This window comes from Pelobates fuscus, chromosome 2 (genome assembly GCF_036172605.1).
Source record: "Pelobates fuscus isolate aPelFus1 chromosome 2, aPelFus1.pri, whole genome shotgun sequence".
Lineage (NCBI taxonomy): Eukaryota > Metazoa > Chordata > Amphibia > Anura > Pelobatidae > Pelobates > Pelobates fuscus.
The window spans coordinates 131197653-131211229 of NC_086318.1; the positions used below are offsets into that span (position 1 = coordinate 131197653).

At 42.9% G+C, this 13577-nt stretch overlaps 1 protein-coding gene across 2 annotated transcripts in view; it reads right to left on the reverse strand.

The window, feature by feature from the left end:
- Positions 1 to 4944: 4944 nt before the first annotated feature.
- Positions 4945 to 13577, reverse strand: part of ZMAT3 (zinc finger matrin-type 3) — an 87099-nt gene continuing 78466 nt past the window's right edge. For both annotated transcript variants that reach the window (XM_063441050.1, XM_063441051.1), the window contains one exon: positions 4945 to 6345. In XM_063441050.1, the coding sequence (XP_063297120.1) occupies positions 6137 to 6345 (209 nt within the window). In that variant the 3' untranslated portion in view covers positions 4945 to 6136. The remainder of the gene's footprint in view (positions 6346 to 13577) is intronic.

Below are 13577 nucleotides of genomic sequence, written 5' to 3' on the forward strand. Positions count from 1 at the left end.
CCTCTCCTACAAACGCTAAGACAAAACCCCCAAATAACTGGAATTTCGATCCGCACGGAAGAATTCAAAACAGCCGCATACGCTGACGACATCCTCTTAACAATCACCAATCCAACCGAATCCTTACCACCTTTACTGACTGCACTAGACGACTACGCAAGAGTATCGGGATATAAGCTCAACATAGACAAAACCGAAACCCTGCCAATTCACATAAAACCCCAGCATCTTCAACACTTAACAAACACCTACCCATTCGACCTTTCTAGCACAACCATAAAATACCTAGGCACCCGCCTACCCAAGGACCTATCCCTAACATACCACCTGAACTACACTCCGCTACTACAGACAGCCACTCAAGACCTAGGTTCCTGGGCAAACCTATCTATCTCCTGGCTGGGTAGACTAGCTTCCGTAAAAATGAACTTACTCCCCAGATTTCTATATCTCTTCCAGGCACTACCTATTCCACTCATCACCAAAGACTTCAAAACTCTGCAAACTAAAATAGATCGATTCATATGGGCCAATAAGAGGGCCAGGATTAAACGGGCAACGATGTACGTCCCGAATAGGGCTGGGGGACTCGGCCTCCCTCACTTCATGCACTACTACAATGCAACCCAAATAGCTCAGGTGCAACACCTACACGCCCCTTACGGTATAAAACACTGGGTAGACCTAGAGCACACGATCTTTGGAAGGGACTTCCCCTCACTACACATTTGGCTACCCAAACAAGCCAGGCCTCAAATCCGGAACACCTCCCCAGCGATCACGAACTCCATCAAAATCTGGGACAAAATCACGACCAAATGCTCGCTTATAACAAACCCCTCCCCGTTAACACCAATCCTACGAAACACGCAATTCGCCCCAGGCATGACACCCCAACACTTCTCCAGATATGAAGACAACAACCTCACCCGCTACTACAACTTCTACCAAGGCCGAACACTGCTTCAGTTCTCCGAGCTCCCACAAAACACGCCACTAAACACATTCGACCAATTCCGCTACCTACAAATCCGTAGCTTCCTGGAGACACCGATAAACAAAAAAGCAGGCACCACACAGCTGACTGCACTTGAGAAAACCTGTATGACAAACCCAATCCATAAAAGCCAAATTTCTACCCTGTACACGACCATAATTACAAACCAAAAAGAACACTCTCTAACATATGTGTCGGCTTGGGAGAGGGACCTCGGGCCCCCGGACTCACCTTCCGACTGGGGGGCAATATGGGAGGCCACTGCTACGGTATCCATCTGTGTAAATCACAAAGAACAGGCATATAAGACCCTCATGAGATGGTACCTCACCCCCCTCAGACTCAAACAAATGGGGATCATAAACTCGGACCACTGCTGGAAACAGTGTGGAGTCAAAGGCACCTACCTCCACGTATGGTGGGAGTGCCCCAAAATTACACCACTGTGGGACCTCATGGCCCAAATCACCTCCCGAGTCCTACACACCGCAATCACGCTAGACCCATGGACCTGGCTGCTATCCAGGCCACTACAGCACACCCCCCGATGCCAGAACAAGCTGATCGCCCGCATCGCTCTGGCGACGAGAAGGGCGATTGCGGAAGTATGGAACAAACCCGAGGTACCAACACCGCAAACGGTCCTACGCAAAATCGAAGAAGCCAGACACATGGACAAACTATCTGCCATAGTACACGACTCCATCACGAATTTCAACAAAATATGGGACCCTTGGCTATATGAATTCCCCACACCAAGATAAGACACTCCAGCACCCCAAGAAGGCCGTAGACAGCCCACCCCTCACCTACTTCGGGGCAACGACCCCCCCCCCCCGCAAAAAAAAAACCACCTTCCTCCCCCCCCTTTTTTTTTTTTTTCTCTTTCTCTTTCTTGTCACCCAGCCCATTCACTCCTCCCTCCTCCACCAAGCCTAAACCCCCTATAACCACTCCCAAAGAAAGAATACAACCAAAGATATAAACCCCTCCTACCCCAGGCGACCGACCACGATCACTAGCACTCAAACACCTTAACTCCAACACCAAACCACAAACCCCCGACGAAGACCACCAAGCGCTACAGCTCCTTCACCACCGACCCCTGAAAGGGGGAAAGGAACCTCCACCCTACACCCCCACACTCCGCTACCCTACACCAACAGCGCCCACAGACCACCACAAAGACTCACCAGAACATCACAAGGTAACAGACGCAGAAACTAGGCCAAATGAGACACAAGATAGAGGACTAGCACACTAAGGCCTCCTGTACCCAATCCCTTTGAGTTCTGTACCCTCCCCCCCCCCCCCTAGTCCTGGAGCAGCAAAATAGTATAATACAAGACGATAAAAGAAGTGAGACTGCCAGCTCCGACACCCACCCAACCCAGACTTACAAAGAAGCCTACCATGAGCACATCAGTATGTGTTTGCACATGTTATATGCAATATGTAACAGGAATGTTAACCCCCTGTTTTTTCTTCTGTACCCTTCCCCCTTTAAAAACAAAAATATTTCAAAAATAAAGAATTAAAAAAAAAAAAAATGTCTCTGTCAGCTACTGGATTCTTTGAATATTTTGCAAAGATGCCTTATAATGACTGCTCTGCTTGCATTGCTGTGGCCTGTGGGTGCAGAAGAAGGTAGTTTTTACTGGCCTGAACCTGTTCCTTGACGGCATCACCATCTTCTCCCTCAAAGTACTCTTCAGCTCCTGGCACTTCATCTACCAGAAGCCGACATCAGCACTCTACTCTCATGCGTGCATAAGAGCCTTTTTACCCTCAGTCGTCATTAAGGGAGGCTTGACAAAAGTTAGCTCTGCCTTTTGTCAAGTATTGTCACTTGTAAAAAAAAAACATAAGACATAAGTCCCTGCTTTTCAAAAAGATTTTATCATGAAGATATGCACCAATTTGTTTTTCGGGGGGTGGGAGGGCGGGGTACAGAGACACTTTAATAATCAGTGCGGCTGAAGAGAGCGAGGTCTATAAGTGTCAAGGAGAGACTTGTTTTTTGCCAATCCCCTTCAATATGGTTTGACAAAAACAATGAAAACACAGCTCTCATCTTCTACAATGACCTGCTAGAAAGCCCTCTGGGAAAGATGTTTACACTCAGAAGTGGTAGCTGACCCATCACACCATCTGCTATGACTATGTACACTTTAAAAAGACATTAGCTTCATGGAAGGCAAGTGTCTCTCATAGGGTTATTCACTAAACTGTACATTGTTGGAAATTCTCCATGGAACTGAAACATTTCAGGGCAGAATAGATTAACATTGTCAAGGTACCTGCTCCATCTCAACATCATTCTGCTCTGCATATTACAGTTGCAGATTACTCCACGTTGGCTGTGTATTTTACTCTCTAAAGCTTGTGTCAGTTTATGACATTAATGAAAGCAGTGTCAACCTGGCTTTGTTGGCCTTGTACATTCTGACATTGCATACGAAATGTCAGGCAATAGTACTTCATTAGTGGATATTTGATTACACTGGTTCCACGCCATAATATGGTTCCTGAGAGGGCTTTACTTGTGTTTATTGTCTTATCTGGTTTTGACTTTGGCTTGTTAAACTACTCCTAATTTCTGTAATCCTGACCTCAGGCCTTTCTATACGCCTGTGACCTTAGCTGGTTGTTGTTGATTCTCTGTCTGCTTTCAGACATTCTTCCTATCTTAGCTTTGCACTAAGGACCAGCATGGGCTTCTGCCCTCTGCTCTGATCTTGATTTGAGTGTTAGGGTAAAGCTAGCCTTGACAAGCTTTAAACATAACTGACCTGGATGTTTTCCAGTTCTGTTTTTTTTATTAAAATGTGCAATTCTCTAGTGAATTTCCAACAATTTACAGTCTGAATAATCCTGCAAGTATCTCTTGTTCAAAACATTTAATGGGACACTATAGTCACCAGAACAACTACAGCTGAATGTAGTTGTTCACGTGAGTATAGTCTGTCTTTGCAGGCTTTTTGCTGTAAACACTGGCTTATCAGAGAAAAGGCAGTATTTACATTACAGCCTAGGGACACCTCCAGTTGCCACTCCTCAGATTGCTACTAGAGGTGATTCCTGGGGCAGTGCTGCACACTGTGCAGCACTGTTATTCAGTGTATTCACCCTTTGCGTGGAGACACTGAACTTTCCTCATAGTGATGTATTGATTCAGTGCATCTCTATGAGGAGATGCTGATTAGTCAGGGTGGAAGAGCATTGTGATTGGCTGAGACCATCACTTCTAATGATGTCAGCCAAGGAGGCAGGTCAGGTGCAGAGCCAGCATCAGTAGACTGGAATAAAGTTAAAAAGAGCAGTTCTGGTGTACCTAATGTACCACACAGGGGAGAGGGAGATAGACTGGCACTAAGCTGCTCGGTAACTGGAACAAATAGGGATTAACTAAAAACCTATGAAAGAAATGGGTAAAAAACCACTTGAGTGGAATAAAGTTAAGATTGTACTATATTTAGGGGGGCAAAAGCGAGCCAGGGGGTCTAGATAGTTTTTTTTTAAACTACAGTGTCAGGAATACATCTTTGTGTTCCTGATCCTTTAGTATTCCTTTAAGTTGATTTTTACACAGTGTTTTAAAAGCACTAAAGCTTTAATCTCTGACCATTTTACCAAATATCTCCAATATAAATGTACGTATAAGGTAGTTCAGGTCCAAACTGCATTTAAATCTTTTGGTGCCTTTTATATATGCTAAAGAACAAAATAACAATTCACCATTGCACTAAAATCGGCCTAATTACACTCCTTATTAGCCTACATACTGTACCACAATAATGTGCTGAAACATAAAAAGTACACATATTAATGTTAAAACCCTTCCTTTCCTTGACAAAATAGCAAGTATAATTTAATCAGTGATATGTATATATTGCGACAATACATCTTGACAATTTGCAAGTTCATCATATAATTAAGCTGTGCTGTTTTATTTCATTAACATCTGAAATGTTCTGCTTTGTGGTTTGTGAATATGAGAAAGGAGACATTTGTCCTTAACCGCCTTTTTCTTGGTAACAAGAATTGAGAGACATGTCTAGATACACATAAATCAAAGTTAACTGTCATTAACATCAATACGTTTAACCAGAATAAAAAATAGAAGGGGTTGCATGGAATTGACTTGAGGTAGGCTGTGAGCCATGAAAGCCTTTTTAATGGTTCCAGATAATCATGAAACAATTGTAGATCCATGTGGAGGTGATCAGGAGAGAGAATTTTCTGTAGACCATCTTCTGTCCCAGTGATGCAAGAGTGTATCACATACGAAGGTATATATTTAATGCTCTAAAGAAAACACTGATACATTGAAAACTAAAATAAAGCATGCCTTCTCTTAATTCACTGGCCAAAGTCCCACAATATAGTTATCCTTATAGCTTTTGGAGCTGAATGTCTCTTGGTGGCTCCAAGAAGAGCATAAGGAATGAAGTGCAGAAGAACTCAATTATTTGGAAGAGGGAAAAAACAACTAATTAGCATTGTACATCAATTGATTTAATGCCCACAGAGCAAAAAAAAATAATCTGATAATGTCTTTTGGCAAACACAGTGATGAGCTGTTGAGCTTTTCAGTGGCATCACCTATTTTAAATCCTATTTCATACCTGTTGGACCACACAACATATTTGTGCAGTTCTTCAGAATTCCAATGTCCAAGTGTTGCAAGAGTCACATAGGTCACACTACCCGAACAGTATGTGGTCAACGAGACTGTCCTATCATTTCCAAAAGAAGATTCTTTGGAGCGACAGCTACTTCACACGTAGTCCATTGCACAGTGTGCTGCATAACGCAGCTAGAAGAAATATATGTTTAACAAGGCAAGTCAAGTAAAAAGGTTCACTAATAGCAATCACTGTGTTTTTACACGTGAAGAACATATTTTACTTATGATTGTGTGTTTTATGTCTCTTGCTGTGCAAATGTTATGATCTCAAAAGGCATCCTTGAAAGATATGTAGCAATGGAGAATCTACAACTCAAATACTGGGAATGCACAGTGGTAATGTATGAAAAGGCCAATAATCTGTGAAATGTTGAAAGGTTTAGAGGCAATGATTGAAAACTCAACCAAACAACAAAGTGTACACAAATAACTTGTCACAGGCAATTTCACTACATGTATCCCAAGTTCTCCATCTCGCTGCGGTAGCGCTGCTCAGAAACCTTGCTTTTGTGTAATTTTGTTTCCAGATGCTGCCGAAATTCAAGCTCCTCGCTGGCTCCTGCATTGCACATTGAACAGTAGAATTGCCCACTGGGTGTCACGCACATCGCCAGGTCTCTGGGAATTCTCTGACGAGAGCGAGGATTGAAATATGGACCTGTGGCAGCAATCAAGAAAAAATATTCACAAATCAGAAATGACAGGCAGATCATTTTAACCCTTGGCTCTAAAATTTGGAAACTAAACCACTAAACACTAAATCAGGGGTGCTCAAAAGGTAGATCCCCAGATGTACTAGAACTACAACTCCATGATGATTTGCATGCCTTTAGAGTGGCTTTATGGGAGTTGTAGTTTTAAAGCATCTGGCAATCTACCTTTTGGGTACCCCTTTACTAAATTCAGGGCTGGACTCGGAATGAAAAACAGCTCTGGAAAAAAATTCTATACCAGCCCCAAAATGCATCGCGCCAGCATAGTGTGTAGATCTGAAAGCGGGGAAAAAAAACTTAAAACTAAAACTATCACTCAAACGTGAAAGAAAGCACTCATAGGGCTTCAAAATAAACAAAAGAGCGTATTTGTTGTAAGCAGACGTGCATTTGCATATAATCAATGTTTCAGTCCAACTACCTTGACATAATAAGGTAAGTTTCGTAATTGGACTGAAATTATGAATGTATGCTATTGCACGGCAGTACAAAATGATGTTATCTTGCTCATTTTGACGTAACAAGGGTGTGCTCTTCACTTTGACTGACAACTGGATGATCTCAGTCAACGACAATTCAATTCCCATAGGAAAGCATTGGGAGGCTATTGCGCATGTGTGGCAAAATGCTGTGCTTCACCGCACCAATCAGCATCTCCTCATAGAGGAGTGAATGTCACTAGAGATGCTCCTAGGCAGCAATGTAAACCCTGCCTTTTCTCTGAAAAGGTAGCATTTACAGTGCTCAGCCTACAGGCACAGGCTATATACACCAGAACCCCTACATTAAACTGTAGTAGTTCTGGTGACTATAGTGTCCCTTTAATACGAAGTCTTTCTCTCGCCGGTCAACTCTAAATTAAAGGGAGAGCAGGAGACACAAGTAAAGATGCACTTTGCTTGTGTCTTTCTCCCCTAAGCCCCTTTTATGTGTCTCTTAGTCCCAGCCCCTTTGTCTCCTTCTCCCCTTCCCCAGCCCTTCTGTGAGTCTCTTTCCCAGGCCGCAGTACCTCTGTGTGTCTCTTTCCCCACAGCTGCTCTGTGTGTTTCATTCTCCCCTTCCCCAACCTTTCTGTGAGTTTCTTTCCCAGGCCCCAGCCCTCATGTGTGTCTCTTTCCCCTCAGTTCCTGTGTGTGTTTCATTCTTCCCTTCCCCAGTCCCTCTGTGTGTCTTTTGTACATCTTTCTCAGCCCCTCTGTCTCTTTCTCCCCAGACCCCTTCGTGTCTTTTTTCCCCACAGACTCTCTGTTTGTCTTTTTACTCCCTTGCCCCTCCATGCATCTCATTAGCACCCCATTTGTCCCATTAGCTCCCTCCCAGTCTTGTATGTGTCTCATTAGCCCTCCCATGTGCCTCAGTAGCCCCCCCATGTATCCCATTAGCCCCCCAGCCCTCAATGTGTCTTATTAGCCATCCCTCCCAGCCCTCCGTGTGTCCCTATACCTCCTCCCAGCCCTCCATGCATCCCATTAGCCCCCTCTCTTTTTTTTTTATAAATCCTTTTTATTGATTTTATAAACAATATAAATACACAGCAGAGAGTGGTTCTAACATAGAACTCCCAACTCTCAGATCACCCATACAGTGGTATGACAATTTAACAAGTCATACAGAAGTAAAAAAACACATACTCTAATGCCAGAGGGTTCTGCAATTTGCTAAATTAAGTCTGCATACCCATTCCAACATACTTCTAAAAGCCTACATAGACAATACAATACCAAATAAACATTACTGGTCAATCGATTCTTCAATATAATACATAGTCAAAAAGACCTAGTCTGTAGCACATAACAAAAATATACTTTTTAGTTCATGGTTTGATTAGCATTAATCTAGCCGTTAATATCGAAACAGTTAAATGGTCTGATCACCCTCTGGTAGACAGTAGACATGATTTCAAAGGATATTATATAATAAGAGAAATTGTATGGTCAAAGCGTCTGAATATAACTGAACCCTATACTAAAGTTCAGCTACCTCAGAGAAAGCCCTCTTAGCAAAAACACATTAAACCCCTTTAATATTATCAATAAGGTTTGAATACAGCTCCAAAATTCTGTGATTGGAATAAACATTCATAAGAGTCAAGCCTTTTTCCATCTCTAATTGTTGTAACATTTGAGCTTTAAGGTGTTCTTTAGATAGTATCTCTATGTTTTTCCAATATCTAGCAATTAAGGTCTTACTTGCCATAAAACAGTGTATAATCAGAATATCTATTTTCTTATTGTGGGCCTGCGAGCCCGAGAGCATACCCACAAGTCATGCTTCCTACACTGCTGAATGATGCCCATGCTATTGTAGATCGTGATATGTCTCTTGGGACCTGCGAGTCCTATTTTGCCTTGACTTTGCTGACACAAATAAAACAGATTTACAAAAAAAAAAAAAGAATATCTATTTTCTCATTAGTTTCCCTTCCTAGTAGATGTAATAGGGCAATTTCCTCCTTTTGTTCAAGATGTATACCTCCTATCGAGTTAATAAGATTGAATGATATATTCCAAAGGGGCTTAATTCTAGGACAAGTCCACCAGATATGTAACATAGAGCCATCTGGATGGAAACAACGCCAACAATTTGAAGGGTTTGCCTGAGATATGTGTCTTAGTAGCCCACCCTCCCAACCCTCCATGTGTCCCTATACCTCCTCCCAGCCCTCCATGCATCCCATAAGCCCCCTCCCAGCCCTGTATTTCTTTTTAGCCCTCTCATGTGTCTCAGCAGCATTCACACATGTGTCCCTTGAGCCCCCCCGTGTGTACAATTAGCACCCAGCCATCCATGTGTCCTGTTAGCCCTCTCTCCCAGCCCTCCATGTGTCCCACCAGCAACCCTCCCAGCCCTTCATGTGTCTCTATACCCCCCTCCCAGCCTTTCATGTGTCCCTATGCCTCCCTTCCAGCCCTCTATGGGTCCCTATACCTCCCTTCCAGCCCTCTATGGGTCCCTATACCCCCCTCCCAGCCCTCCATGAGTCCCTATACTCTCTCCAAGCACTTCATGTGTCCATATACCCCCTCCATGTGCAATTCTATGATACTTCTGAATGTCCGAATAGCTGAATTGCCGAAGTTCCGAAAGTGCCGAAGTGCAAAAGTTCCGAAGTGCGAAGATCCGAAGCACAGAATTGCCGAAGTACTAATATAACCAGTGGAAGAATGAAGAATGTTACAATGTATACCTGATTTAAAAAAAAGTATACAAACATAGCCAGGATTCAGCTGTAAGCATTTGCAACACTTACAACAAACAAGTAACAGATTCGTATAAAATTTAAGTTACTTAGTCAGTCAATGGATGGGAATGAGTAAGTAGATAACTCCCTAATTCCCATGGTATTAGGAAGTTATCTACTAAAAGGCTGAAAGGCCTAAATTGGTCTTTCAGCCAAATTTACTAATACTATTGTCCCCCTCCCTGGCCCCCCAATAGACAATACCTAGACAATAGGTCCCCCCCCCCCCTTATTTTACTTTAGGGCCTCCACCCCCGCTCAGGGGTGGAGGAAGGGGAAGGACAATAGGTCCCCCCCCCTTATTTTACTTTAGGGCCCCCACCCATTGCTCAGGGGTGGGGACCAGGGTGGGCAATAGCCCCCCCCCCCTTCAGGTTAAAAGCCCCCACTCATGCGGCACAGGTAGGGGCTCAGGAGGGAGGACACAGTGTTTTTTTGTTTTTTTACAGTGAGCAGCCACAGCCTGCTCACTGTTTAACAGACATGCGGTATAGCGAGTGGGGGCAGAATTGACTAATACTAAGTAATTTTTACTTAGTATTAGTAAATTTGTCTGAAAGACCAATTTAGGTCTTTTAGCCTTTTGGTAGATAGCTACCTAATACCGTGGGAATTAGGGAGTTATCTACTAAGCAGCTGCAAGAGAACATCCGAAGTGCCGAAGTCCCAAAATTCCGAAATGCAGAAGTTCCGAAGTTGCCGAAGTTCCGAAGTGTCGAAGTGCCGAGCCGAGCTGAAGTGCTGAAGTTCCAAATTGCTGAAGTCCCAATTTTGGAATGCCGAACCGAATATTTTTCCCATGCACATCCCTAGTCCCTATAGCCCCCCCACCTCTATTTGTCCCACTATAGCCTCCTCCCTAGCCCCCATGTGTCCAATTATAGACCCGCTCTCCCTGTAGGTCTGTAACTTGCTGTAGTGTGGCCAAGCAGGCAGACCGCGGTAGAGGAGTTTCTGTTCCCCTACCCGGTCTAACAGGAAGCCTTCATGTGCTCTCTGTGAGCACTTCCTCTCATACCGGGTAGGGGAACAGAAACTCCTCTACCCTTACTGTGTAATTGCACCATGCAACCCACAGGCCGGAGCGCACTAGGTGCCCCCCCCCCCCCCGCCCCCCCACTCCCCCCCTCCCCTCTCACGGCCCGATGGTAAAAAAATGTATTGCAAACTTTGAAGCAACAAGTGCTGATTTAGAAAAAATTGCCAACATAGCTATAGTCTCATCTTCACTATTGTAACATACATTTTGTAGTCAAGATTTTAAATCATGAAAGCTTGGAGTTCAGTGAATAATCCCCATAATCATAAAGCTTTAAGCTATAGGCAATTTGAGCTGTAATGATAACACTTTGTTCTTATCGACACCATGGTACACATCACTTCCAACACATGAAACACAGCACCCATTTTAAAGATTCCAGAACTTGAGTAATATTTTAAGACATCATCATTATCTAAATGTAGTAGCATAGTTAATAATGATTAGCTTTAAATATCATTTTCTTTAAAGTGGTTCTATCAATAGAAATGTGTTTTCCAAATCTACTGATATTTATCTGGTCAGCATGTATTTAGCTCCTTGTCGCTGTACAGCTGAATGCAGGAAAATTATCAGGTGTGCTAAAGCTATCTGCTGCTGACAATCCCATGCTATTAGCAGCCTTCTTTCTCAAGATTAAAATTGTAATTCAATTCAATGTTCTGCACACAAACAAAATAAAATGTTAGATTTTAAAGTAGTGATTACTGAAAAAATTACATCTTGTTGAAAATAATAAAATAACTGGTAATTATATTGTTTTATAGCTGAGTGAATTTTCAATTTTAGGTAAAAAATATCCCCCCAAAAAGCTACAAGTCCAGTATGTTTCATTTGAGCTATTTTAGCTCAAAATCTGACAATCATATTTAGTTCCAAACAATTCAGAAGCACTGCTTTTATACCTGCTTAAGATACACGGTGGTTAGTGCCAGATTACCCATAAGTAATCTTATCTCAATAAATATTGTTTCGAACAACTAAGCATATTCTAGTGACTATCATTAAAGGGATAACCTTAAAGAGTTTGGTAAGCAAGCCCAGCATTGCTGGATATTACTTGTTAAAGGTACTGCACTGAACAAAAAATAATGTATTATTCTTCAACCATATCAATCAGTGGTGTACCTCACAACAGCCATACATAACACACAAAACAATGCTGGAGTATTCAAATTAGAAGAAATTTACCAATATAAAGTGTGCAAAAATATCAGGTTACTCACAATCTATCTGGCAGACTGTTTGTACGATGTCACCTTGCTAAATAAAGTATATGGAATAAATAAATATATAAATGCATAACAGCATTAGTGATCCTCCAGGTACTTGACTACAAGATCAGGCTGAAAGAGAAGCAATGCCCACCATGGAGACTGCAACTGGAAGACAAGAAAAAGACAAAACGGAAGGAGGTTAGTAAGCTGGATCAACTTCACAGAGGTGAAAAGCTCACAGATAGATCCAGGCTGCTGCGGAAATAAGCACACATGAAGAGTTGGTCAGCCGCAGGACCTGACATGATCCACACCTACTGGATAAAGAAGTTAACAACGCTGCATGAAAGCCTAGCAGCACAAATGAACCAGCTACTAGCAACAGGCTCCCACCCTGACTGGCTAACACTGATCATGAAAGACCCTTACAAGGGAAAAACACTATCCAACTACCAATCATTAACATGGAAGCTCTTGTAAGGCATTGTAGCCTCCAAGCTTGATGGACATATGAATCAATATATGAGCAATACTCAGAAGGGGATAGGAAACAACACCTGAGGACCAAAACACAAACTACTGGTAGACCAAGCAGTCACAAGGGATTCTAAGACCAGACAGACCAATCTGTGCATGGCCTGGAATGACTACAAGAAAGCCTATGACACAATGCCACACACATGGATACTGGAATGCTTGGCTCTCTACAAGGTCAACAAGACAATAGGAGCCTTCATCAAGAACTCGATGGACTAATGGAAAACAACTCTAGAAGCCAATTCCAGGACAATAACACATGAAAATCAGATGTGGCATATGCCAAGGTGATGCACTATCTTCAATGCTGTTCTGCATAGGACTAAACCCCGTTAGTCAGATCATCAAGAGTGGATACAGATACAGGTTCAAGAGTGGAGCTACCATCAGCCACTTACTCTACATAGACCATATCAAGCTGTATGACAAGAATAGGTGGGACATTGACTCACTGATCCACCTAACTAGGATATACAGCAAAGACATCAGAATGTCATTCGGACTAGAGAAGTGTTGGCGAATGATAGCAAAAAGAGTAAAGATGATCAGAACAGAAGGAGTACCAGAAGGCCAAATAGAAGATGTAGAGAACAGCTACAAATACCTGGGAGTACCACAAACACATGGCAACAATGATGAAGAGGCAATGAGGATAGCAACATCCAAGTACCTCCAAAATGTCAAACAGGTCCTGAGGTTCCAACTCAATGGCAAGAACAAGATATAAACAATCGACACATATGCTCTGCCAGTCATCAGGTACCCAGCTGGTATAATAACTTGGCCAAGAGAAGACCTGGTCACCATGGATGCCAAGACCCAAATACTACTCACTATGAATGGAGGATTCCATCCGAAATCCAGCACCCAAAGAGTGTACACCAGCCAGAAGGAAGAAGGTTGGGGCCATCCTGGATGACACACAGAGCATCCACAAGTACATCACGAAGATGACTCCCAAAGATGAACTGCAAGGGAATGCTTGAGACAACAACAGATAGCGGATGCAGAAAAAAATGAGGTTCCATGGCAAGACAAACCTCTCCATGGGGTAAACCACCAGCAGACAAAATCCTACCAGTGATTTGAAAAGGTAGGACTGAAAGACAGCACTGAGGCACTAATCCTAGCAGCACAGGAACA